Below are 26,540 nucleotides of genomic sequence, written 5' to 3' on the forward strand. Positions count from 1 at the left end.
TATAATTTTTCCAAAATTTTAATTTCAATTTTTTTTATTTTGTATTTATTTTTTAGCTTGTATTTATTTAGTAGCAAAAAAATATTACACACACATCGCCATAAATACAATATTGGATATAGTAAGTGCGCTGCCACAGAAGGACACTCGGGTACAAGGCCTTAAACTGCCGCCCGATTGAGCTTATTCAGCTGCGTCAGCAATAAACATAAAAGCAATAACAACAGCGGATAACGATAGCTAAAACATGTGTACGTTTTTGTCGCTCGGCACTGGCATAGATGGTGCGTAAAATGTCAAATCGGCTTAGACTGGTCGCCACACCAACTGTAAGTACGCGCACCGAGGAACGTGTTGCGTGTCGCCCGAACCACGAATTGCGAGTAAAACAAGGAAGTCAGCTTAAGCGCAGATAGGCGAAGCCAGAGCCGGCCACAAGCAAATGCAATGCCTTGGAATGAGCGAAAAAAAGTAATCAAATAAAAAACAAAATCAACAGCAAAAAGTCACACATTACTTGCCACAGCACTTTGCCCGCTCAAATCGCCAATAAATACCGTACACACGTTTTTGCGACGACTTTTCCACACACAAACGAAAAAAAAAAAACACAAAGAAAAAACAGTAACGAGCAGCAACAAATAATGGCTGCAAATCGACGTTGGCGCTGTTGCAAGCAAAATCTGAAGACAGCCAATGCAAGCAACAACCCAAAAAAAAAATTGAAAACACAACAACAGCAACAAAATATTGCTGCGACACATTTCGCGCGAGCACTAAAACATTTTCATTTCGAACGTTGCTTTTTTGTTTTTGTAACAAATTTTTGTTATTGTTGTTGCAAAATATAGAAATTGCTTATTTCGCTCGCTGCCAATTTATTATCACATACACTCCAGCGCGCTGCAACGTTTTGCTCCACAACCACACACAAACATACACACACACATATACATAAAATTACTTAGCACCGCACCGTACCGCACTGCTTATAATAAATATGCGAAAATTTGCAACTTCTTTCTTTTTTCGGTGCGAAGGTACTTTTTTGCTCACAAATGTAATAACAGACAAAACAAACTGTAAATGTGAAAATGTGAAATGCGCGCGCGTGCGACATACCTGTACGAAGGCGTAGTGACACCTGCGATATCCGAAATACAACTGACCGTCGAGTTGGCCGCACTGGTGCATGGCGAAGTTGTTGCGGTGATGGCTACGCCAGTTGGCGCTGTTGACGTCACTGCCAGCGTTGGCGTTGGCGTTAATGTTGCTGGCGCTGCTGGTGAGTCTGTTAACAGTTTGGCGGCCACTGTGGCCTCACCCGAGTCTACAGCCTCCACTAAAGCGGCACTACTTTCTGCCATTGTTGTTGTTGCTGCTGTGGCTTCAGCTGGTGTTATAATGATGGTGGCGTTTGTTGTTGTCGCTGTTGTTGTTGTTGCGCTGGATACCTCCGAGAGTTCCTCGTCTGCTACGCACTTGCTAACAGACTGTTCATGGGCAGCAGCGCTGTTAGCAACATGCTCAGCAACATGTTGCGTGTTTGGCTCAGTGTTGCGCTCGCTGTTGGCACTTTGCGCGCCAATTTCCTCAACTATTACTGCCTTTGCCTGCATCATGTCTGTGTTATTTGTTGTAATTGTGGTGTTTACTGTTGTTGTTGTTATTGCCATAGCAGGCAGCTGCAGCGTCTCCACTGCAGTTGGCTGTGTATCTTGTGCTTCGGCTCTCGCGCGTGTCAACATAGCTGTTGCGCATGTCGGCGACGACGACGACAGCGGCGAGTCTGCCCGCTCTTTCCCAGCTGACACGCTTGTGCTCACACTCAACGCTGGCGCTGTTGTTGGCGCAATTGTTGCTTGCTCATTAGCGCTAGGTTTTGTTGTTGCTACGGCGCGCTCTCTCCACTTTTCGTCTTTTATTTTGTTCGCTCTTTCGGCTTTACTTGTTTTGGTTTTCGTTTCGGCACGCGACTCATGGCGGCGGCTGGGCTGTGAGTACAGCAATGTATACTGTTGTTGTTGTTGCTGATATTGCTCACATTCCATCTGGCAACATGTATCGCAACTTATAGTCATTGCCGGAATGGTGGCTGCTTTATGTTGTCGGCCGGATGATTCTCGGCTGCTGCTACTGGTGGCGGCGCGTCGTTTCTTCTCTCGCCGACTGTGATGACCGCCGCCGGTGCTGCCACCTTCCAAGGCACCACTGCCGCCTACATTTCGGTGTTGCTCACTACTGCCTGGCTGTGTTGTAGTTGCCGAGGTTGCCGCATTTTCTGCATTTGCCTCGTCGCCCAGGTTCAATGCCATCGCCGAGTACCCTGTTGCTCCGACTGCAGCAACATTTATCACATTCGTTGCTTGAGCGTTTGTTGCTGCTGCACTTTTGGCAGCTTCGCTGCTGGTCGTCGTCGTCCTGATGTTGTTGTTGGATTTGCTCGTTGCGCTTTTCGTTCGGTCAGTTTTGACGCTCTCGCTGTTAGCCGCCAACGTGTCCTTGGATTTCGTTTGTACTGTGGTCGCATTGGCCTCGTCATTCGTAGCGACCGACTGCACTGCGCCAGCATTGTCCGTGTCCAATTTAATGTCGCTGCCGCTGGCTATGTGTTCATGTGATGGCTCGTCTCTTGCCGCTGCTTCTTCTTCTTCTTTTGCTTTGTTCTGTTGCTCCCGGTTGAATTCAGGGCTCGTTGTTGCCTGTAAAAAAGGGTACTTTTTAAAGTGTGCTGAACAGCCGTGCAAATTCGTTTAACAAAATAGTTAAGATTGTATAAATTGAAGTACAAGTATGTATGTAAGAATATGAACGTGTATAAAATATGACCAAATTTAAAAATCAGCTCGGCAATATGGATGAAGGCTGGAGCCTTGAACTTCACTATATCATTGCTGAGCTGAATTTTAAATTACTTCTCGGAAATCGGCTATACAATCAGAACTTAGATTCTCATTCAGAAGAAGCCACATTTTCCTGTCCTCTGTTCCGATTTAAAAGTCTCGTGTCTCTCTGGCTGAATATATACTTTGCGAACTGAATACACACCAAAATCTGCTCCTTAATAGGTTCAAAAACAACGACTTCAGCACAAAAATCAGTGTGGCACTGAATGACATGGGACTAAAATTGTTCTTCGGAATTATTAAACGAATCGCCAAAGAGAATAAAATACATTCATCAATAAACCATGTGGTGTGCTAGAAGTTTGTAGAGGAAACTCTGTACGAAAGAATCTCAAAAGTAAAAGTCGAAATAACTTATGTTGGTATCTTAAAGAGATCTCTGTAGGAAAAAGAAAGAAATTTTCGATTTATGGAAGCACGTCAAACTCTTTTTCCTAAAGGATTTATATGGATGATATACCTCTTAGGGATGTGTGGAGTTTGAGGAAGTTTTCAGGGGGAGTCTTCTGTCTCTCAATCTCTTCTTTCAGACTGTCAGACCACTGTAGTGGCTCAACATTACCAGTAGCAACAGAGATACTTCTACGAAGTACGGCTTATTTTCGGGTAAACCTTCTTAAGATTAGTTGAGTCCTACTTTCATCATAAACTTGTGTAGGTGCTTGTCCATAGCGGAATCGGCGGAAACAGTAAAACTGATGAGCTCACAGGAAATGTCATCCTTAACTAAAACCGTTCAGTATGGGAACGTGTTCACCTGTTTTGTTGCCTCAGACGCTGGATATATAAGCTTCATGCGAGCTCAGTAAGTGTTTGTCAGCAATCAGCACTGCTGAGCTTGTGAAAGCCTTCTGGCCAACAATGATAGGTGTTCTAACTGAACACTGTCGCATAGGAACTCAGTCGGTGGGGTTAAAGATTATTGAGGACGCTAAAGTTGCAGGAAGGAAAATGAGCTGGAAACATCTAGACCCTTCCTCCACTATAGTCCAGTTTCCGCTAGACTAAGGTTTTTTTCACTTATCTATAACCGCGTAAGTGGTGTCCACGCCAATAAAGAAGAAGAAGGTCTGCCCTTCATATATCTGATCTAAAAGCTCACATAATTCTCAAAGGTGCTTGAAAATATTGAAGAGTCTTGCCATTGTTACATTAAAAAGGTCTAAAACCTCATAACAAAAGCTCCGACATTTCCGTCCTCAAGTCACTCAACTCAACAAACTATTATTAACTTTATTGTTATTACTAAGCCGACATTGCAAAGACCTTTACAAATACTATTACACACACACAACTATTCGGAGCACAAATCTGACATTGTCTCAACTCTACCTGCATTCCGTGAATGTCTTAAATGTTACTACCAACAACTGCTAGGCAATCTTTACTTCCACAATATGGCCGACAGTTTGTTCACCTCACGAATGTGTCTTTGTTCTAGGCATTGTTACCGTCCGTTATACAGCTACCACCTAATCTGTTTGCGCCATTGTCCTCGTCCGCGAAATATGACATTAAGCAAATTTGCTCAATTAATTGAAAAACTTTTACTTTGACTCAAGTCTGTCGAAATACAAAACGTCTGGGGCATTGGCATTGTCAGCCGCACTGAGCGTTAAGTGGATGAAAAATGCAGAGGAGCTCACCTGTCTTCGAAAACGTAAGAGACGGGCGGGCATAGAAGCGCCAGTAACTTGCTAATGATTTTGTCAGTGAGAAAGGCACATCGACACTCGGCGTTTTGTGTGAAGAATACTGTCTCTGCTGTGATTTTGAGCGCCTTACTTATCCACACACCACCCGCGCCGCTCGCAGGTGTCGTGGATGGCTGCGGTGTTTCTCAGTTCAAATTCATTGTCACTGCTGTCCGTTTGCAGCATCCTTTTCCCTCATCATTTTCCCTTTACGCTGAGCCCCTTCCCTGTGTTGTTTGTTTGAGTTTGCTGGCCTTGCATAGCTACAAATAATACCTTGCATTTTTTTTGATTGGTTTATACTTGCTGCAGCACTGCGTGAGCAGAGATTATGAGGGAAACTTCTGGGTAGTTTCATTGACTTTTCGTTTGTTGTTTGCTAAATATTCGTGAGTTGCCGTTTGTTTGTTTGCATATTTAACGTAATCGCTAACTTCGCGGAAATGTCATTTAGTTTCTAAGATTTTTTCGGATTTTCTCTTGTCTCTCATCTCATGCATTTCTTGTTATAAAAGTTGCTATTAATCGGGAAGGCTTTGGAATATTTTACATCAGAAGACTTTTATGAAAGAGCTCAATGTCGTTGCTCTTTAGAAAAGTTTTAAAAAGTTCCTTACAGAAATACTGAAATATTCGAATGTATTGAAAGTTTTACCGTAAAACAGAGAAACAGTACAGTTTTGGAATATATTTTCAAACCACTGTTTACAGATTTTGTATGGTATTCCTGTTGTCGAATTAAAATTTTTTCTATAGTATTTCAGAATTCGGTCCCTCTTCAATTTCAAGCCGCAATATATATATTTTCACATTAGATTTCAATACCTTCGTACTCTGTCATCCTATTCTAACCTGAATTCTTTAGATTTTAGCATAGAATTTTGTAACTGATTTGGAGGGTGTTTGTTCATGAGGACCGACAAAATTCGACGAAATATCTTGAAGTCAACTAAAAGTGGCAAAGTTAAAAAATTTCACTACCAGTTAGTTTCTCTCAACAATTTCGAAATTTTCGCCTAAGCACTTCAAATTAAGCTTTGAAAAGCGACATAATCTTGAAAGAATTGGTGGAACGATTATCTTTAAATCATTGCAAAAGTATTTAGTTTGTTTAAAATAATTTTGTAAAAGTGCTGTTGCCTATAGGCAACATCCTGTTACTAACGAATCATGACATTAAGGACTTTGAAATTTGTATCACTTCATACTTGAGTTAAGGCTAACATATATCTAAAAAAAAATGTTTTAACTCCGCTCATTTTAATTCGGGCATAAAAGGGTACATTTTAGCCGCATACTGTACAACTGAAATAATTACTTTAGCTGTTAAAAATCGGCGGCTGATAGGCACACAGCCTTTATTTGCCACCATTCTCGATAAAACATCACAGGATTTATTTGCTTTCCAAATGTTCTTTGAATTTGAGTCTTGGGTACACTATTACACCAAGCTACTTCAATTGTGGCTGTAAACTAATCCCACCTTCTATTATGTTTAACGATATCGTTTCGTCAAATTTCTTGAAGCTAATAAACAAGATTTCTGTTTTCTGCTCTAGACTCATGGTTGCAGACCATCGGCGCAAACCCTTTGTGCAATCATCGCATTTGATCCGGATGTCTTCCAGATTTCTAGCCATTGCTACCACTATGAGGTCATCCGCATATGCGATTGTTTTCGCACTTTTTGGTTTACATATTCTTAGCTCCACGTAGAGGATCCAAAACCAGGCTTTGCTTTACACCACTCAAGATAGTGTAACACTGAGTGCTCTCGTCCAAGTTTGAGAATCTAATTGGATGTTAGTTGTAGAGGCTGTTTGGAATAAGACGTGTTATAAACATCTCAGCACTTCTTTTTTGCCTATACCGTCTGTGCCTGAACTGAGCTCAGTCTCTTAGACGATGCGCCGAGTTGGTGGGAATAAAAATAAAACGCCTAAGCAAATTGAAATTGACCTCAAAGCACTTTGCCTACTCATAAGATCTCATTACGCGAGTGCTATATTTTGGGCTCCACAAAGTACTACATAGCAAAGTTCATGTACGATCCGCAATTTGGTGATCAACCATTGTCCATAACCTAACCTAAACTAGACTAATCGAACCTATAACTGCCAAGATCATTCCACGCCGTAGCGTAGAGTCATAATCAGCCGACAGCCATCAATAATCATTTCTTATATTGGTTTAACCTCAAACGCCAGACCAAATAGTCACATTTCAGTCAAGCAATGGTGTTTCTTGAAATTTGAATAGACTGGTCCAACCACCTAACCACCTAACAACCATTTCTTGAGTTCAAATCGCATCCCTGACACACGCACTACCGCAGTAACATAGATATGCAAAATGCCACACATACCAAACATACCACAGCTGCTTGGCCTACATGCGCACATGCACAACCGAACTGCTGACGACAGCGTCAGGGAGACGTGCCATTGTGCTTACCTACCTGCCAGGTTGCTGACGCTTGGCTTGACTTCTGCGGCTTCAACTCATTTAATATAAATTGTTTCATTAATGAAATATCCCAACAACAATGCAATGCAATGAAAAGTACAGCGGTGACGTCCAACGCATTGCGCCTACTGCACAGCGCGCGTCTCTTACCGCGTGCCATACGCCGCTTAGACTGGAATACGAACAACGCCGACTTGGCGCGCGCGTCAACACGTGAAGCGAAGGACAAAGTTTTCGATGTCAAAATGCGAAGAAAAATCGAAAAAGACATGGCTTGACATGAGACATGAGTGAAATAAATCCAGACAACGCCAACAACAACAACTAGGAAAAGGTGGGTGGAAAGGTAGACAGCGCCACATGCGGATTCAGCGAATAAACAACGTGAAAGTAAAAGAAGAAAACTTACAAAGTGGCAGAACTTTGCTTGCACAATCAACGCGCTAACAACTTGCGCTACATAACAACGAATGCATAGTACAATAAAAACAAAAAGCGCTGTATAACAACAGCAACAAAAACCAAGTAATGCAATGAAAGTTAGGCAAGCGACTAAGTTGGGCGACTTTGAGTATGCAGCAGCTATGCGCAACCACGCAAATAAAGAAAGGCACGTTGAAGTCGAGTGCAAACATGTGCGGCGGCGCCTGTAGGTATGCTAAGATTTGTGTTTAAGTGAAATTTTGCTAAGCATTGCGGCGCAGCGGGTTTGTGGCAAAAGAGGAAATGCAAGAGGCATGCCTACACGCACACACACACATAGCATATATAATACATATGTATATACCACACACACATATATGTATACAGAGGCAAAAAATTAGCATTACTCACCTTGCCGCGTCGCTCACTGCCGCCACTGATTGCCGTCGACGCCGCTGCTGTTGCTTTTTGGCGGCGCAGCAAGCTGCTCGACACCGTGCCACCGGAATCCTCGCTGCGCGCATCATAAAAGACATCATCATCATCTGTGGCATGTGCGTTGTTGCACATTTCCAGTTGCTTGACTGCCTCTGCGGCATGCTTGCTATTGCAATTTGCATTGTTCAGCTTGTCATGTGTGCGCTCTTGAAGATGTGGCTGTTGTTGTTGTTGTTGTTGTTGTTGTTGTTGCTGCTGCAATTTCGTTGCGGCATCTGGCATGCAATTAGCACCTGCCACAGGCACCGCAGTAGCCACAGATGATTTTGTGGCCGTCAGTAATGCAACAGCTGGGCGCTCACATAAATCTTGATGCAAAGAACTGTCAGCATTTTTTATTGCTGTTGTTGCCACTGCTGTTGCTGGAAGTCTTAACTTTGTCACCTTGGCTGTATCGTGTTTGCCACTTTTGGTTGGACTTAACTGCGCGTCCTTAGTTGTTTGCAATGACAGCTGGCGCTGGGCATCTTTTTCTTTTTCCCTTTTCGTCTGGCTTTCGGCTGCTTCGCCATCTGCTTTGGCATGCTTCTTCTTGCGTCTTTCGGCAGAGCATTTTTTCAACTCAACCTCATCCAGTTGCTTTGGCTGCTGCGCGTTCTCAATGTTCACCTTTAGCTCCTGCAGGTCTGAGTAGGTGGCCGGCGATGGTGGCGGTGGCGCCGGTATGTCCTTGCTGCGGCGCGTCACGGACAATGATGACTGCTTGGAGGCGGATGAGCTGCGGTGGTGGCGCTTACTAGTATGCGCTGCAGGTGCGCATCCGGTATTGTGCTCAACGCTTAGATAACGTGGTTCACGCTTCATTGAGCCGCCGTCGCCGGCACTAACTGCGCTACCCGCTGTGTTGGCGCCCAATAAAGCGACTGCGGGCGCTTCATTGTGATTGGCATCGGCTAATGCTACAATGATGTTATTATTGTTGTTGTTATTGGTAAGCGCCTCAGCGGCGACACGTGTGTTGCGCTCGCTAGCCTTGACCGTGTCGCCATCGGCGGTTTGCACGTAGGCCGCAGACAAACCGAGTGGGCGATCGGTAATTTTCAAATGCTTCGGACTGTGACGCGGACTATGGCGTTCGCTGCGCAGCGGTTGATCACTATTACTATTAATGTCGCCGGTTGTCGTTGGCAATGTGTTGGTTGCATTACTTTTATGCTTAGTGCCGCCAGCGTTTTGCAAGCACACAGTTGTGGCTTTTGGTATGGCGCCCGTGGCGCYTGCCACCAGACGATCCAATGAAGGATATTCGCTGTGGCGCTCATAAGCAGTTGCGGCCGCTAAGTGCCGCGACGCGCGTTGTATTGGCTGTGGCTGTGGCTGCTGTAAGCTAGTGCGTGGCGCTGGTGTTGGCGTAGTCGAGCTGTCCGTATGCGCGCCAGCTGTGATGCGCGCTGTGCGCGTACGCTCTTTGGTTAGCGGTAGTGTAGTTATTTGCGGCGCATCTTTGGTGGCGTAGCGACGTGGACTGCTTTCTGGCGCTTGCACATTAGCGCCGCGCTCAGCAGCTTTAGCGCGATTGCTTTCAAATTTGCTGCTAACTGCGTACTCGGCAGCGCCGCTTGCATTGCGTTGCATCTCCGACTGGTAGATGCTGCGCTTAACATCGTTCACATGCTTAAAGAAATCCTGCGCATATTTATTCTGCTTCAAGTCGAGTTGCTCCTGTTTGCGCTCGTACTCCGCGTTGCCAGCGCTTGGGGGCAGTGTGCCCGCCGCCGTCTTGCGCGGTATGCCGCTGCTACGCTGCGCGGCTAAGGCGGCCGCCGAGCCACCAGCGCCCGCTACACTGCCATACATTTCGTCGAAGTCCGAGGAAAAGTAACTGGAGGAGCAATCGCAGTTGCGGCATTCATAGCGACAAGTGTCGGAGAAGCTGCACTTCTCGCCGCCATCCAAGCTGCAGCGCCGACACTCGAAACCAAAGCGGCAACTCTCCGAACTACCAAAGTAGCGACGCTGCGCGGAGGTGCAGGAAAACAGCGAGTCACCCAGACTGGAGTCGCTCACCTGCCCGCCACCGCCGGCGACGCCGCTAAAACTGCCACCGCCGCCGCCTGCGTAACGAAAGCGATTATAGCGATGCGAATTGTCGCTGCTACGCAACGAGTACTCGCTCAGTATGGAGGCGCGCGAATCGCTTTTGTACATTTGCGGCAATTCATACGAATCGACGAGTATTTGTGAGCCGCCTATAGGGCGGCTGGCGGCAAACATGAGCGAATGTGTCGGTCCGACAGTGGCGCCACCATAGAAAGGATCGCCCAACAGCACTTGTTGCGCATCGAGACGTGACATCGTGTTGTATTTATGCAAATGTTGATGCTGTTGCAATGAATCGCTGGACGACGATGATTTGGTGTTCATGCGTTGCATGCCACCGCCACCGGAGATGGGCGGTCCTGCGGCGGCCATTGCGGGCGCTTGATAAGTGAGCATATAATGTGAGTGTTGTTGTTGGTGTTGATGACTGCCCATACGATGGCCGCGTGCGCGCTGCTGTGTTATGAGTATGCCGGCGCTGCTGGTGACCACTGTCGGTGACTGATGGTAGTGGTGATGTGTTGGCGCGCCGCCGCCCGTTTGCAATAAGTAATTGTTGGTTGAATGTTTCAAGGGCTGCTGTTGCTGTTGCTGTTGTTGTTGTTGGTGATGTACTGCAGGCTGATAGCTTACTTGTTGCAACAATTGTGGTTGCTGTTGCTGTTGATGCGCCATATTCGACGCATGTTGCGCTAAACCCAGAGGCTGTAGCTCTATGCTGGGCGTTGTTGTTGTTGCGGTGCCTGTCGACGGCGAAGACTGTTGAAATTGCAATATCGGATTGTATTCACCCGTGATGGCCACCGGTGTTGTCTCTATTTTGTAAACGCCCGGATTATTCGGATTGTACGATTGGAACTCAAGTATGTGCGCGGCGGGTAGTGGCGCGCCCGCCATGCCGCCGTTGCTGCTCGAGCTGTTGTAGTCGGCGGGCGCGGCGCTGGGCGCTTGCGTGATTAATGGCCGCGCCGGCGTTTCGAATTGTTGTGGTAGTTTATTGAGCGTTTGTTGTTGTTGTAATGGCACGACCGCATACGGTTTGGCCATATCGCGCTGTATTTTACTGGCGCTTTGCGCATGCTCATCCGCGACAGCCGTTGACTGCTGCGCGTAGCAATATTCGCAATTCTCTTTGGTGCATTGCTGCAGGCAAAGTTCACAGTCGGCGTAGACGCCCTCTTCGCTGCCGCTGCATTGTGATATGGGCGTTTCGGCGCCTCTAGCTTGATGTGCGTGTTGTGTGTGCGGCGCTTGTTGTTCCAGCTGTGTATGTGCATGCGTCTGTGCGCTATTGCTTTGCTGCAGCGGTAACGGTGGTGGCTGTTGCTGCTGCTGTTGTTCTTGTTGTAGTTGCTGCTGTTGTTCATCATCGGATGGTGGCGCGTCCTTGAAGAAAATCTCCTCATAGATATTCTCCTCGCTGCGTGAGTGCGTCTTCTTGCCGCCAATTGCCGCGCTCGCTAAGCCGCTTGTGAATGAGTTGCGCTGCTTCTCCACAAAGCGCTTCGAGCTCTTAATACCCTCCTTCAGTAAGTAGTAATTGAAACTCTTAATGCCGATTTCACCGCGCAAGAAGCGCCTGCCAATTTGCATTTTCGAGCTGGCACCGCCTGCTGCGCTTGTTGCTGCCACAGCCTTCACCGCAGACGCACCGCTGTGCATGGATGAAATCTCATCGCGCGCCTGCTGCTGTTCGACCGCCCATTGTAAATCGGCTGCAGCGCCATCGCTATATTGTTTGGTCATCATGGCTGACTGCGTTTTCGACCGCCGATTGCTTGACGCGCGCGTGTTGTTTGTTGCTTCGTTATAACTGTCTTGTTTTTGTTGCATTTCCGCGTGTTGTGTGAGGAGTGCATTGCTTTCCACACTCGTCGTATTGATTTTCTGTTTACTGCTGCGTTCGCGCTTCTCACGTTTTCGTTCGCCACTCTTCCACTCTGTTGCCGCAGCAGCAGCGCTACGTTCTAGGCTGCGTCCACGTCGTCCCGCACTCGCCGTTGCGCCGCTTTTTGATTGACTCTCCGAACGTAGCGGCTCGTCTGAACTACTCGATGCGTCGCGTTCATAGGTGGCGCCAACATCGCGCAATTTATTTTGCTGCAAAAATTCCTTGGATAATTTACTGCGCTTTCCCAGGGAACTGCTGCCACTGGCCGTCAAGTTGCTCGCCGTATTGCCGCTGGCAAAGGATTTCGCTTTGGCGTCCGCCTTACCGGAACAGCTGTTGCGGCGTAGTGGGTTCGCCAGGTGGCTGATATCGTCTGTGTATGCTGGATCGTCGTAAATACGGTCACGTACTGAGGACACCGACCGGTCTTTGCTCTGCAAAAGATAAATGATAACAGCACAATGATGAGTTCGTATGAGTCTAAAGAATGGCTATAAAAGAAGAGTAATAGCTACGGTACAAACGAACTTTGAATACCCTACTTCAGGTAATTCAGATAACTGGACTTTTAGAAATTTTTCATCTAACCTTTAACCACATATGCGAGTGCATAATTTAAATAAATTGAAGCTTCAGCTGGTTAGAAATAAAATATTTTAATATTGCAAAGACGCTTCTTATCGAGTTCCGCAAAGCTGAGTTTAAGGCTTGGGAGACTTTACTTTGATGCCTTAAACGGTTTTAATCATTAAACTATTGGAAGGCATTAAATAGGTGTCCGAAAGAATACAAGTTTTAGTTGAGAATTTTTAGTCAGAGAACACTGATTTATTCCAGATAAGCTCTAATAGCTATACATGATTCGGGTCAGGTTAAAAGTTTACTTTTTTCACGGATAATATGTGAGATAAGCCTTGGATGAATTCCATTACCTTAGATATTCTCAATGACTCCGAAAAATAATCATTATCCTCAGATTTCTTCAAATTATAAGGTATGAGCTTATATGAGAACTTCTGGCTTGGAAGTGATCCCTGTTCGAGGACCCCAATTTCCTATAGTACAGCTTACATAAGATACCATTTGACTACCGGTTTGCCAAATTGTCAATTCTGTCTGTTTCCTGGTGAGCTTGCAGCGGAGATACAATAACTACGGTAATCCTCATTAAAGAGACGGGATCGAAAATTTTGGATTATTCTGAGCGAGCTCATATCGTCTTACATCGAATCAAGCTTCTACCTCGGCATGATCTCAGCTTGAAGATCCGAATTTACAAAAGCTGGTATTGACTACATGTTGACCTTGACTTTGACTAGTTCTGACTGTTTCCAGGTGAACTTGCAGCAGAGATACAGAAACTACGGTAGCACTTATTAAACAGCCGGGGTTCGAAAATTCTGGCTCTCTTTGGACGGTCTGTTGTCGCTTGAGAACGAATCAAGCTTCTGATTTGGATTGATCTTAACTCAAAGATCCCAATTTACAAAAGCTGGTATTCGACGATCTGTATCTGATCCGTTTCAGATCTTTTCCGAGAAAACTTGCGGGAGAGAGACAGTGGCTTGGTTCAAATCTCTATAAAATGTTTTGCTTTAAAGCACTGAGGTATTTGGTTTCAAACGGAATATTGGTCGCTTTGGTCTTATGCTAGAGCTTCGCGTTTCACAGTCACTTTGCTCCACGAAGTATCTTTAAGTCTACAACTGAGGCTTTTTCCAAATACGACCAACTAATGTTCTATGGAGTGTCTTCAAGGTACCGATCTTTCACTAAAGAGCTGAAGTTTGAAGAGGAACATATTCAAAACCCAAGTTTCGTTCAATAAACTGGGCATACAAATAGTATTATGAGTACTGCATGAAGCTTTATCTCTAACCCGGTTCCGGTCAATAAACTGGAAGTAGCAGGATCTCTAACCCGAGCTTTGTTTATTCAGAATCCAAGTACTGTTTGATAAATTGGACGGACCTAACGGTATTATGACTACCGGATGAAACTGTATGAGCTCCATTTTGGAACACCAGATCTTTTCGGATAGTCTCAAATGATCAAGAATTTGTGAATACAGTTCAAAAGTGGTCTTGTTGCAACATATGGGTATAACCACAAGTCACTGTAACTAAGTTTTGGTGGAATGTGACTTTAGTCTTATTCTTATCATCACTTCAATTTCGGCTTTCTTCATAGTTTAGTACAACTGAGCGATTGGGCTACAAAAGACCGAGTGTAAGGTACAAAAACAGCACAAAGACAAATTCGACCGCCGTGTGCTGCGCGAAAAGCAGACAATCGGTGTCAACGAATGCATGCCATAAATTCAAGCCGAACGGGAGCTCCAAAACACGCGTGCTACTTAGTGTACGATTCATGCACATTTCAAGCGATACTAACGCCTCTTTCCGCTCAAGCATTCAAGCTTTCAATTCACAATCGCAATAATAATTCGACCACATATGGTGGCATGCCGCACATTCTGTGCTGTGCGTGCCTCGCACTCGGTTTAGTTATTGCCATTGTTGTACGCATTGAATTGGCGATGTTACGGAAATGTTGATGGAAACAGAAATCTGATTGAAAAGTTTCCCGTTGTCGCTAAAAACCGCACTCGATGCGTATAAATGCAATATGAGAGTATTGAATGGCTGCACGCTGTAGGAATATGCATGCATGGATGTGTATGTGAAAGTTCAGCGAACATGCACACACCTACGACTATAAGCTCGCATATCAGCGGAGTAAAGTTAAAACAGCTTAGCGTTAAAAGCATTTATATAGCAAGTATTGGCGTGCGCCATAGAAATAGAGCGCTGCCACACCTGCCACCTGCAACATGACGCGCTTTTGTTTACGAAATTCTATAGCCAGCCATTCGAGGCGCACGCACGCATCTTTGCAAACATACATATTCATATGAAATATTGTTATATTCTCACGTGTTTGGCTTTTGTCTCGCCCACCATGAAGTTGCGCATGGCGTATGAGTAACCCACTTCTGTTGGAAATTTCTAGATAACATTTGCGATAATGGTTTTTATTTCTATCCAATTTGGATATGTGAAGTGATTGGCAATCGTTTGCAGGTATTAAAAAAAATTTGTTTTTTCATTTTCGAATTTTATATAAATGTACTTTCGTATTGTAGGCGGCGAAGGAGATTAAGGCAACTCTTTTTAATTTACTTAAACTGTTAAATGTAGACACAAATCGAGTTCAAATTCACGTTGAAACTAATTAAAGACTCATTAAAAATAATATCTTCCGCTCAAATACGAACCGGACTGCTACATTTAAACAAATAAAATCTAGCCTAGAACCGAAAATAGATGCTTGGTAACGTAGCTGAGTAATAAAGGATAAAAAGGAAGATCGAGGTATGTGTGTCACAAGAGTTTTGGGCGCATGGTAAAGGTGTGTAGAAATATCCGAAGCTGTATGCTTTGCAAAGCAAATCACTTCACCTTAGGTATTGCCTGACCGTAATAAGTTGATATGCTGAAGACATTGAAAAGATGAAGTTATAACAGATAAACCTTAATAACTGCGCTACAGCAGAAGATCTGCTAAAACAAACAGTACTAGAAAAGAACATAGAAGTCACCTTACTAAGTGAGCAATATACCCAGCGTTCGGAAAGTACTTGGATCACAGATATGACTAGATAGGCAGTAACACTGTCCCGCAAAGGACTAACTTTCTCATCATGCTCCAGAGAAGCTCTAAACAGTTTTACATGGGTGAACATACACGAAAGATATACGTAAGCTGCTAGGCCTGTCCTAGCGCATCAATTAATTAACTCGAAAAATGCCTCTTATAAGTCGGACTTGCACACAAACAGTGATCACATAGCCATTATAAACGAAGGCCGCCTCAGAATACTTTTAAAAGCCAAAAAAGGCTGCTAAAAGAAGCAGCGATTCTAAGACCCAGCTTGTTCGTCAAATGTACAACGCGTGTATAATAACTAAAAGAGATGTACCCCGACCCGTGGAAGGTACAGCGTTTGGTCGGTAGACCCACAGACTAATACCGAACATCGATCCGTGGATAGATAGACAACATGGGGACCTAGACATCCATCTAACCCAAATATTGAACGCACATAGATGCTGTAGAAGTTATCTGTTCCGTAAGGTAGAAGTAAAAAAACTTCACTTGCCGGTAGTTTTTCGGTGGAACATTTGACAGCACTCATATGTCAGTGCTCTGGTAAATGGAAAGCTGTTAGCTGTTTCTGGTATGTGTTAGGAGAGATTGACAAAGAATAATCTGTTATGAGCTACTCCCCCACTAAAGTCTTAGCTCGCCAGAAACTTTTACCGCCAGACTGTACTGTTTTTTCAACCACTTGAGCATATTTACCGGCTTCATAAATCTTCTAATCTTAATGGAATTTATTTTTAACAGAATATATATACTTCCATTCCACATTTCCTAAAATGTTGCCATATCACTAAAGTGCATTTCAGAAGATTGCTTCCAGCCGCAATTCTTGGAAAGTACTTATCACTAATTAAAATTACTTCTGAGCGATTGATTTGAAAAAAAATTCATTGAATTTGTACAAAAATGCATTAAATATTAAATTGTTTAATTACAAATTCTTGCCACGTAATCAGTAGCGCTAATTACGCACTTAAGTAACGGCAGTCGTTAAGTCCTCTTATCCCCACAGAAACATGCATCCATACATATACATCTATGTACACATATTGTATATAATATTATATATACATATTGTATATATAGTACATATATATTATATACATGTGTAAATGTATGGATATGTAGATATGTATGTAAGTGCATGAAATGAGCCAAATCCAACACAAATAATTACTTAATCGCCATGCTTGAAATTTCCACTTAAAACTATTTTTACAATATGCCCTCGCAACCGCAAAAGCTTCACTCAACTTATTAATTTTATGTCATTTGCTGGTGTTGTTGTTATGTTTTTTTTTCTTTTTTTTTTTTGGATTGCGCTCGTGTTCGGCAGTGAATACTCACTCATTATAGTGATTAATTATCGTTGAGCCAACAGTTTGTGGTGGAAGTGAGCAAATTTTAAATTAAATCACTGGTGTTGCACAATTAAATATGTGGCGTTGGTGAGTATGAATAAAAGTATGTCTGAACATATCTGCGTGAATATATATATATATACATGAATGTGTGTTGGCGAAGAGAATTTCCATTGTTCGACTTATATATCATTCAAGTTAAGTTGTTATTATAAGCAATATGCATACATTAGGGTGGTCAAAAATGTTAAGAAAACCAATCTGCCCTTCTTATGGAACCATAATACATATTGTTGGCATCTTCTCTAACACCCTAACCAGGATGTATAGCTGAATATGGCGAAGTCGTGAGCTTCTTCACGGCTGGTTAGAAACCTTCGACTCTACGTGCACCCTATACTTATTAGGAACAAATCTGATACACAGAAAGAAAAAGTCGAATCCATAAGATAATGACACGAACTTTGCTTCTATTGTTATTGTATCTAGTCTCCGATAGGATGGTAAGGTTCAGATAAGTTGTCATTAAGATCATCCCACGTAAGGCCCAGGAAACTTTTTTTTCGACAGGGTGTCAGAAGTGTAGAGTTAGCTGGTCATGCAAAGATGTGCTTAGAGTCATGTGGGGACCCGTTGCATGCTGGACATACATTTGATACGTCGAGGTCATTTCTGGATACTAAAACCTGAAGAACTTAAAATGGTTCCATCCATTGCATACATTACACCTAACCGAGGTGGACTTTGGATGAAGCCTTTTGGCGCAGACGCACTAGAAAAACTCTACCGGGCTCGGGTTGGACTCAATGCCTGAACGAGAGAGAAGAATACGAAGCAACCCTGCTGTAAGTCGTTGCTTCAGTTATGAGAGTATTATTCTAAATCTTAGCGATCCAAACGAGTTAGCCGGATAAAATCTGGGATAATTCCGGTAACGTAGTAGCAGCTATTGTGTTAATTGTTTGATAAACTTTGCGTCTAATGCTCTGTCCTCAAAACTAGTCAAGGTTTGTATGAACTCACTAGAAACAGTACCAATTCTGATGATAGCAGAATGGCTGGTAACTACAAATCCGACGAGCTAACCAAAAATTGCACCGACTTGGATCACCATTGGCACCTTGCATTCTAACAATGCACCTATGGACCGACGACCAGTATCTGCGCAAATGCGAGAACCTATTCGCCTAGAGTAGATCGCAGGAGGTTTTCTGTACTGTCAGTATCGTAAAGATTTTACTGGCGTTCTAAGTTGTCCCCGTGAGATCCCTGTTACGATCGACCTCATACCCTAACATAACCTTGATAGTATTGTGTTCAATTATCGGCTATTATGTACTTTACAATAACCCCTTATATTAGCTTAGTTTTCTTTTTTTATTCGACACTCAAGCTAAAAGGGGTCAGTAAATAAATATTTTGTCAGACTAGCTCAGATTAGGTTAGAGCTGACTTTCGCACCAAAGATCGCACTTCGAAAGCTGTTCCTTTGTGATTCCTATATATCGATCACTTGACTCTTAATGAGCGAGAAAACTCTTTGGGCCGAACTCATATTTGTTAAGACTAATATCAGTTCCAGCCACTGCGCCAGATTTGTCGAAAATATGTGTGTATGCCAAGATGTTTCAGCCTCAATCTGGCAATAGCTGGACAGTTCAAAAGAAAGTGTCTAGATAGTTATCTTGAATACATTTACATTTGTATTCCTGATAGGTTAAGTAGACGACGACGATAAAATTATCTAACCTTAAACCACAAAAAAAGAGACAAGTTCGGAACCTAACTAACCCAAATATATTGAAAGATGTGCTTTCAACTTCTGTTTTTACAGATCCTCGATTATGCTATCGAATCCTAGATTGAGTAAATTATATGCTAAGAAGGGCTGTATTACATAAATATTCAGGCACGTCCGGACTTTATTACTCTGCCTATAATTTTTGCGGTTTATGACCTTTCTTACAAGTGTTTGTTGTAATGTAGTTTAGAAAGCATTTTAAATTTAATGTATTATTTGGTAACAACGGTAATTTGTTTGAAGTCAGTGTTTTTTTATAACTTTATGTGGAGAGGAATATCGAGATGTTGGGTTCCCTAGAATTAATTCCACTCAGCGTCTCATTGAGAACTAGATACTAAAATAAAATGGTGGCGGGAAGCTTTGGTTACTTGTATTTATTTTCTATTGAGCTCTTTATCGGAAGTTGAGTACCCCCCTCAAGTTCAGGGTGGTCACATGAGACAGAGCATCTTTCAATATAACAAAAGGATGACTTTTGTTTAACAAACTTTTATTTTATTGCTGATCAGATTTCTCAAAGATCAACCATGGAACCTTTGCCGATGAAGCAGATTTATCGAATTGGTTTTTCGACTTTTAATATAAAATTGCTCAGAAACTATGACTTTCAGCTGGGAACATTCACCAAAGATAACTCTTTGGTTTTATGAAGCCTGGAAAAAACTTCACCGGCAAAAATATTAAGGATTAAAAACCTTACCGGATGCTAGCTTCGCTGGCTGGAAAAAGATGAGATAGGATCAACTTAACATTTCATAATGTTGTTGTTGTAGCATCATAAAACATTCCTAAAGCAATTTCGAAGTATGGTGCTGAGTTGACAGTCCTCGGCCGGATAAAGATACGGTTCCGTTCCGATTACTTAGACCCGATGATCATGCGAACTTCCTCCTCAAATGTGTCGCTTTTGCCAGTTCGAGGTAAAAACACCTCACATCTCATACCTTTAGACAACCAGGTGAAATAGCGCAAATAGAAATAAGACACCCAGGCCGACTTTGATAGGATCAGGGCGTTTTTGCCGATTATTAGCCAATTACTGTACATAACAGCCTCCCGACTTGCTGAGGAATCAGCCATTTAAGAAACCCAATAAAATCTAACCTAATCCAACTGACTCTTAATTATATAATATTGTCATTTCTTCGTGAAATTCTAATAAGTTCGACCCTAATATATGAACGCTGTAAATACATTCTATGCATAACAAATGAATGTAAATTCTAAGAACAAAACAATCTAACAAGCGAAGCAACGAACAAATGAAATCGCAAGCGAGATTCATACTCCACGTAATGCTCGCACTATAACTCGCAGACTGCTGCGGCGCAGACTGAGTGACGCCTAGAATGCGCTGCATAAAGGAGGAGTGTTCGGCAGATGGGCAGCGGTAACGTGACTAGCCTTAATTAAAAATTCTAATTGAAGCATAGCACGATCTTCCAGCACAGTGCCTCTACCTCGCTCCGGTAGCCATAGCCTGCTGGGTGTCTGTCTGTGTGTGTTGAGCTTGTGCAAATTGGCTATTGTAAATTCCTTGTGAACGCCAACTTAATGGATGCTCGGTGTGAGCAAGGCAACAGGTAAAGCAGAAAGTTAAAGTGATTACTTAAGAGCGATTCCATGTAGCGAAGTAGGTCGTGCCTGCTAAACATATTAGCTGCATGGAATGAAACTCCTCGCCTCCTTTTTTTATTTTTTTTGTAAACAAGAAATGCGCATATTACTTGAGTAAATATTTTATGCAGTAAGTGGTCGTGGAACTTTTGGTATTAAGCTTTGGTTGTGGTGACCGATTGAGTAGGTTGTTTTGAAGAGAGTTTTGGTGAACTCAGACCATCTACGAGTAGTCCACAATCGCTCTCTTTGTGCTGGAAGTGAGGACTTAACTTTTAACCAAGTAGAACCGACGTCAGAACTCTGAAGTTTGGTTAGCATGAGCTTTCAAAGGGACCTATTTTCAACCTCCGAATATCGGAAGGCTTTTGGAACGTTGCTACTCAGTGAAAGATCTTTAAGAAAGCCTTAAAATTCGGTCTATGTATGTATTTCGCTTAGTTAGAACTTGAAAAGCAGTGTCTGGCTTCAGAAATACAGAACACCCGGATATGGGTGGTATAGGGATTAACTGGACCGAAGGACCTTTAGATGTTAGCAGCCTGATCTCCACTAGTAAGAATGCCGAACAATTTGGGACATTGCCGCGTGAATTACTTAGGCGACGAAGCCTTTTAACTGGGAATTAGCAGCGTTAGCTTTTATGTGAATGGTGTATGCGTGTAATGTAATTGCAGTTTCGGATACGAGGTCTGACCGGTGACTTAATGATGGTACCACGTAGAGCAGAAGCCGTTAGAGTTCACTCCAACCTGCTCATGCAGACTGGCAGCTCAAGGAGTATCAAGGTGGTTGAGGTCAAACCCCGAATGCGAAAAAACTTTTGTACGGTAAAGGTTTCAAATAGGCCTCAAACCCCACCAAGGTGGTTAGTGCGTACATTCCATATTGCCAATTGGTACTGAATAAACCTGGCATTTTCAAAGCGCTGATCAACGCATTGCTTTGATCCTCTGTGGTTTTGAGCTCCATGGGGTAAAGCTGTCATCAGGTACCCGCGTTAAAAATACCGGACGTTGACTTATGGCTTTCAAGGCGTATCAGGCTTTTTAGGGGCCTCCGCTTGTTTACGCAAACTTCGATAAAAACTTAGTATCTGAACTCGTTGAGGTTTGTTGATAAGAACTTTAGTGTCTCATTTCGTTGAAACCTGGACTGGTGGTTAAGGCATTTCGAGTTTCGGGACTGACGGTATAGTTTCAAAGCTGTCTCCGTCCCTTCGAAATATGAGACGAGGTTAGGTTATTTCGAAATATTTTGGCTCGTAATAAATAAAATGTAACATTTTGAGACCTAGTGACCTAGACCTAGACCAGTGAAGAAAATATAACAGCCCCAGATGAGAATGTACCTGTGCCCAAAAAATAAATAAAATTCTTTATTTATTCTTCCAAATCAATTTCATTTCTTTCAAAGTAATCCCCTAGCGATGCAATGCACTTATGCCAACGGATTTCCCAATCTTCGAAACACTGGTTGTAGTCACTTTCCGGGATGGCCTTCAGTTCCGTCTTCGCTGCGGCTTGAATCTCCTCTATCGTATAAAAACGGTGTCCCCGGAGCGGCCTTTTGAGCTTGGTGAACAGCCAGAAGTCGCACGGCGCCAGATCAGGTGAATACGGTGGTTGCGGAACGATACTGGTTCAGTTTTTGGGGTTGAGTTTTGAAATGATCACGAATTACGAGGGCAGTACGGGATGGTGCATTATCGTGGTGTAAAAACCAAGAATTCTCTTTCCACAAATTCGGCCTTTTTAGGCGGATAGCGTTACGCAAACGACACATAGCGTTCAAATAATACTCATATTCCTTGCATATTCATAATGCACAACACCACAATAATCGAAGAAAACAATCAACATGACCTTGATTTTTGAGCGACTTTGGCGCGATTTTTTTTGGTATCGGCTCTCTTTTGGCACGATATTCGCTCCATTGATCGGTTATTTCGGGGTCGTAAGCATAGATCCAAGTCTCAACGCCAGTTATAATGCGTTTCATGGTCACCCTGGTAGTCGGAAAGCATCGTTTCACACAGTTCAACGCGACGCCTTTTTCCAAAAAATTCAATGTTTTCGGTACCAGTCGAGATTTGACGCGCTCGAGGCCCAAAACATCCTTCAAAATGGTATTAGCTGAGTCTTTCGATATGCCAACTTCATCAGAAAGGTCTCTAATTGTTAATTGATGGTTTCTCAACACCAAATCTTTGATTTGTTGAACGTGAGCTTCGTCGATTGAAGTTGATGGTCGCCCTGGACGCTCTTCGTCTTCGACACGTTCACGGCCGGCTTGGAACTCACTATATCACTTGTAAACATTTTTTTTTAGACATAGCCTCATCACCAAAGGCTTTCTGCACCATGCTCAACGTATCCGCAGCAGAAAGTTGATTCCGTAAACAAAATTTAATGCAAATTCTTTGCTCATTAAATTTCGACATCGCAAAAATTGAAAAACTCACTTTTAGCAGCTCACAAAACGACACTTATCTCAAACACTAATGAATATTTTGACATGACATTTGATATAAATGTGACTGACAGAACTACCAACCTAAAAAAAAGAATTCTCCAAATCCTTCGACGCGCGCAGTTTAAATTCAAATGTCACCTTACTTTTTGGGCACAGCAAGAAGACCGTGAAGAGTCGATTCGGCACCGTTCGCAGTGACTCGGACATATGGAACGACTTGGCGCATTTTACGTCATTTAACATGAAAACGTACAAAATATAGCTTGTGCAAGAACTGAACGCGTTCGACCATCTCGAGCGACATCGCTTCGAATTATGGGCTCTTGAATAGTTCCAGGAAGGCAAATTTGCTTAACAATAAGGTCCATTTTTAAATCAATGACCATGTAAACACGCAACGAAGAGATTTAAAAGCTGTAAAGTCTTAAGTCGATGCGGACAATCCCGCTTCCATTCGGTACGTGGAGCAAAACATCACGCGTGTCATTCGCTAGTTACCTATCGAAATGCTCGAAGGAGTCGTCTAAAATTGGACAGATGGGCCATCTAACATTTAAAAAAGATAAAAGCTTCTGTGGGAACCCCGAAATGGGTCATCCTTTATAGTAAAAGTATAAACAATTCAACATTCGTAGCACCTAACGTGGAGAAGCCATAAAAATTCCTTAATATTTAGGATCGAAAAGCTATAGCATGGTCATTGAAGCAGAACAGAAGTCAAATAAAAATAATACCACTAATGAGATGTTCAATCCTCTTCAGTGACTTCGATATCATATTCAATTCAAACAGATGCAAATATTTATATCCTACAATAAGGCCTCATATTTCACTTCAAAATTCCTGTTTGTCAGTTTCATCACATGCCCTAAAATTAAGCCTTAAACTTCAAGGAATCAATAATCTTGTATGCGGTCGAAAGCAAACAAAAATACTCCAGCAGCAGCTGGTCCTTTTGATAAACATGTAACTTAGACTGTTAGCCTCTTCTTTTTCTTTTTCTTTCACCTCTGCTACTTTTATTGTGCTCTTTTTTGGTATAATGCAGAATAAAGCTATTGTCTTAAATTATGTTTAAAAATATCCTTCCACTTGCTAAACGAGCAGGAGGTAACTTTTGTGTGTTAATTAATTTTTAATGATTACAAACAACCTGGGCAAGAAGAGCAGCTAGTTTAGACAAGGTCTGTGAAGAGCAGGTGGAGAATTTTGCATTCATTAAATTTTGTATGTTGTTTTTGTTATTCGTCATTGGAAATTTTAGTTTTTGTTTACAAGCAGAGAGATAGACCAAAGAAAAGTGTCAAGTGTTCAAACTTTAACACATAATGACAAGAGTCAATACTATATGATATTTTCAAGAGTTAAAGATTAGTATATAAGGAAAGTCCGACCACTGATAGATTCTTGGATTGGTGACCATGATGGATGAGAAAAGAGCTTTCGGTGATAGGAAAACAGCGGCAAAAGTGGTAGATCTGTAGACGAAACTTGGCTTTGATAAATAATTCACTATATACCACAACGTTAAAGATTCTGAAAAGCAACTGGTCAACAGGTGTCGCTGTTGTCAAAATATCAAAATAATCTTTTTTTTTACTTGAATTTCGAATAAAATATACCGGTATTCATATAATATAATTAAAAAGCAAACATTTCTACTAACGACTTGAATGAAATCTGTGGCTGCGAAACAAATGTTTTTAAAACCCTAGTACTTTTTTCTTTTACCTCTCACACTTGTCACTCATAATTCTATAGTATTATGCTATATTTAACTTACCTTGACTTTGGTTTTCTTCCGACTGCGATGCGGCATCGTGACATCCGTTAATTTCAGCAATTTTGGTCTGATCGGGCGTTTGCCACTCTTTCCATTGCGGTCAAAGGTCAAGTCCAAATAGGTTTCTGACGTCATTTTCCTTCGTATATTATTTCGTAATTATAGCAATGCTAAATTAAAGTTATTTTCATCAGTGACTCTCATGCTGTCAAGCCGTTGTGACATTGTGCTAAAAATAAAGAATCACAATGACAAATATTAGTTAAAAATATTTATAGAAACGTAGGCTAATACTGAACAAGGTTTTTGTTTACAAAGCCTGGAATTCATTATCTCAGCAGGAGAGGGTTTCGATTAAATGAATTATTATATGACAACACTAATGTGGAAATGTCAAATATGACATTGTTATCATAGAGTTTGACATTTGCACAACTAAATTTACTCGGCTGAGTATTAAGGGGCTATATGTTTCAACGGCTTTACAAGTAAATACTATATATATAAACAAACGAAGTAGAAACCTTTATCTTCCAAATACTATAATGTATCGATGTATGCATGATATTGCAAAATCGATATGTCACACAAATCTGTGATTTCGTAGAATTGAAAAGTAAGAGCCAAATTGTTTATAACCTCATACCACTATCCTGTTCATTTTACTAGCATACATGTGAACATGAGTGTAGAAAACAGGAGACAGGCACACATACATATGTGCAATTTCAATAATGTCAACGTTCGCTGTCAACAGAGAAAAGTAGAAGAGAAGAGAGGGGAAAAATGCAATTGAAATGGCGCAAAACGTTGGGCTGACAGAGCAGCTGCAACAGAAGAAATTATTGACATGTCAATAAAGCGCTTACAGAAGCTTAACAGCCATACACAAATCGAAATAAACACGTACACATGCATGCATACATATGTACATACATACATATCTATTCATGTATGGATATGTACCATAACTATAAACATACAAAAGCATACAAATTCGAATGCAAATGAATGAAAGACAAAAGGTAACGAGCAAAATATCGAGGAGATGGCACACATACATATCACATATACACATACTTGTATATATATATGTACACAAATAGAATACGAACAGACCTGCATACACACATACATAACACATTCAAATATGCGCAATTGATTGGCGTAGAGGCATATATTGAGGCAATTTACTCGCACGTTTGGTGAAAAGCGCGGTCACAGCTTGTCACATCGATAGTGTAGGGGGGGCGATGTCTGCATTCTCTGCCAGCCGCATACTGCCGGCAAGCAGGCAATTGAAGGCACTTACGCGCTCGCTGGCACAATTGTCAATAAGTCGCCGTTCCGAAATTGTGAATGCAGGCGAAACAAGAATTGAAAGAATGCGAGTGAAGTGGGTAAGGAGAAGAGAGAAAGTATTTAGAAAAGGATTTAGGTGTACTCAAGGTAGAGAATTCGCTGGTTTAGAAGTAAGACTGCAGTGATTTTTGTTTGTTTTTCAGTTGTTGGCTTTCAAGCGTTGATAGTAAATATATATTGTATAAAGATTAAAAAATGAGAAAGAACAAAATTGAACTTCAAATAAGGATGAAATACACATTTTTTATATTTCTGCAACAACATTTTTATTTAAAAATTAAGAAAAAGAATAAATGTGGCTGATTTTAGTGAGGTATGTACTCACTAGTCCGGTAGCAGATTCGCTATACTAGTACAGACCTTGAGCTCGCTGACAGTGACCTTAAAGCTAGTCAAGAGTGCATGATTTCACTGACAGTAGCATCAAGCTATATGTCTGGTTGATCCGTCAAAACGAAATCGTTGGAAACTGTAAAACTGATGAACTTACAAAAAAGAGCACCTACATATAACCCACTCTCATCAAAATGAAAACGAGCCCATGTTCCCATCTC

General features: G+C 42.3%; 2 protein-coding genes across 2 annotated transcripts in view; both read right to left on the reverse strand.

Annotated features, from left to right (window-relative positions):
- LOC108966466 overlaps positions 1–8,931 on the reverse strand; it is a 285,646-nt gene extending 276,715 nt beyond the window's left edge. The window contains exons 1-2 of the mRNA XM_018929386.1: positions 7,901–8,931; positions 1,123–2,702 (exon numbers count right to left, since the gene is read on the reverse strand). Coding sequence (XP_018784931.1) covers positions 1,123–2,702; positions 7,901–8,791 — 2,471 coding nt within the window. The 5' untranslated portion in view covers positions 8,792–8,931. The remainder of the gene's footprint in view (positions 1–1,122; positions 2,703–7,900) is intronic.
- Positions 8,881–26,540, reverse strand: part of LOC108966462 — a 50,606-nt gene continuing 32,946 nt past the window's right edge. Inside the window, exons 2-4 of the mRNA XM_018929379.1 lie at positions 24,625–24,853; positions 8,960–12,352; positions 8,881–8,886 (exon numbers count right to left, since the gene is read on the reverse strand). Of these exons, the coding sequence (XP_018784924.1) occupies positions 8,881–8,886; positions 8,960–12,352; positions 24,625–24,759 (3,534 nt within the window). The 5' untranslated portion in view covers positions 24,760–24,853. The remainder of the gene's footprint in view (positions 8,887–8,959; positions 12,353–24,624; positions 24,854–26,540) is intronic.

This window comes from Bactrocera latifrons, unplaced genomic scaffold (genome assembly GCF_001853355.1).
Source record: "Bactrocera latifrons isolate USDA-ARS-PBARC rearing strain unplaced genomic scaffold, ASM185335v1 scaffold_160, whole genome shotgun sequence".
Classification (NCBI taxonomy): Eukaryota; Metazoa; Arthropoda; class Insecta; order Diptera; family Tephritidae; genus Bactrocera; species Bactrocera latifrons.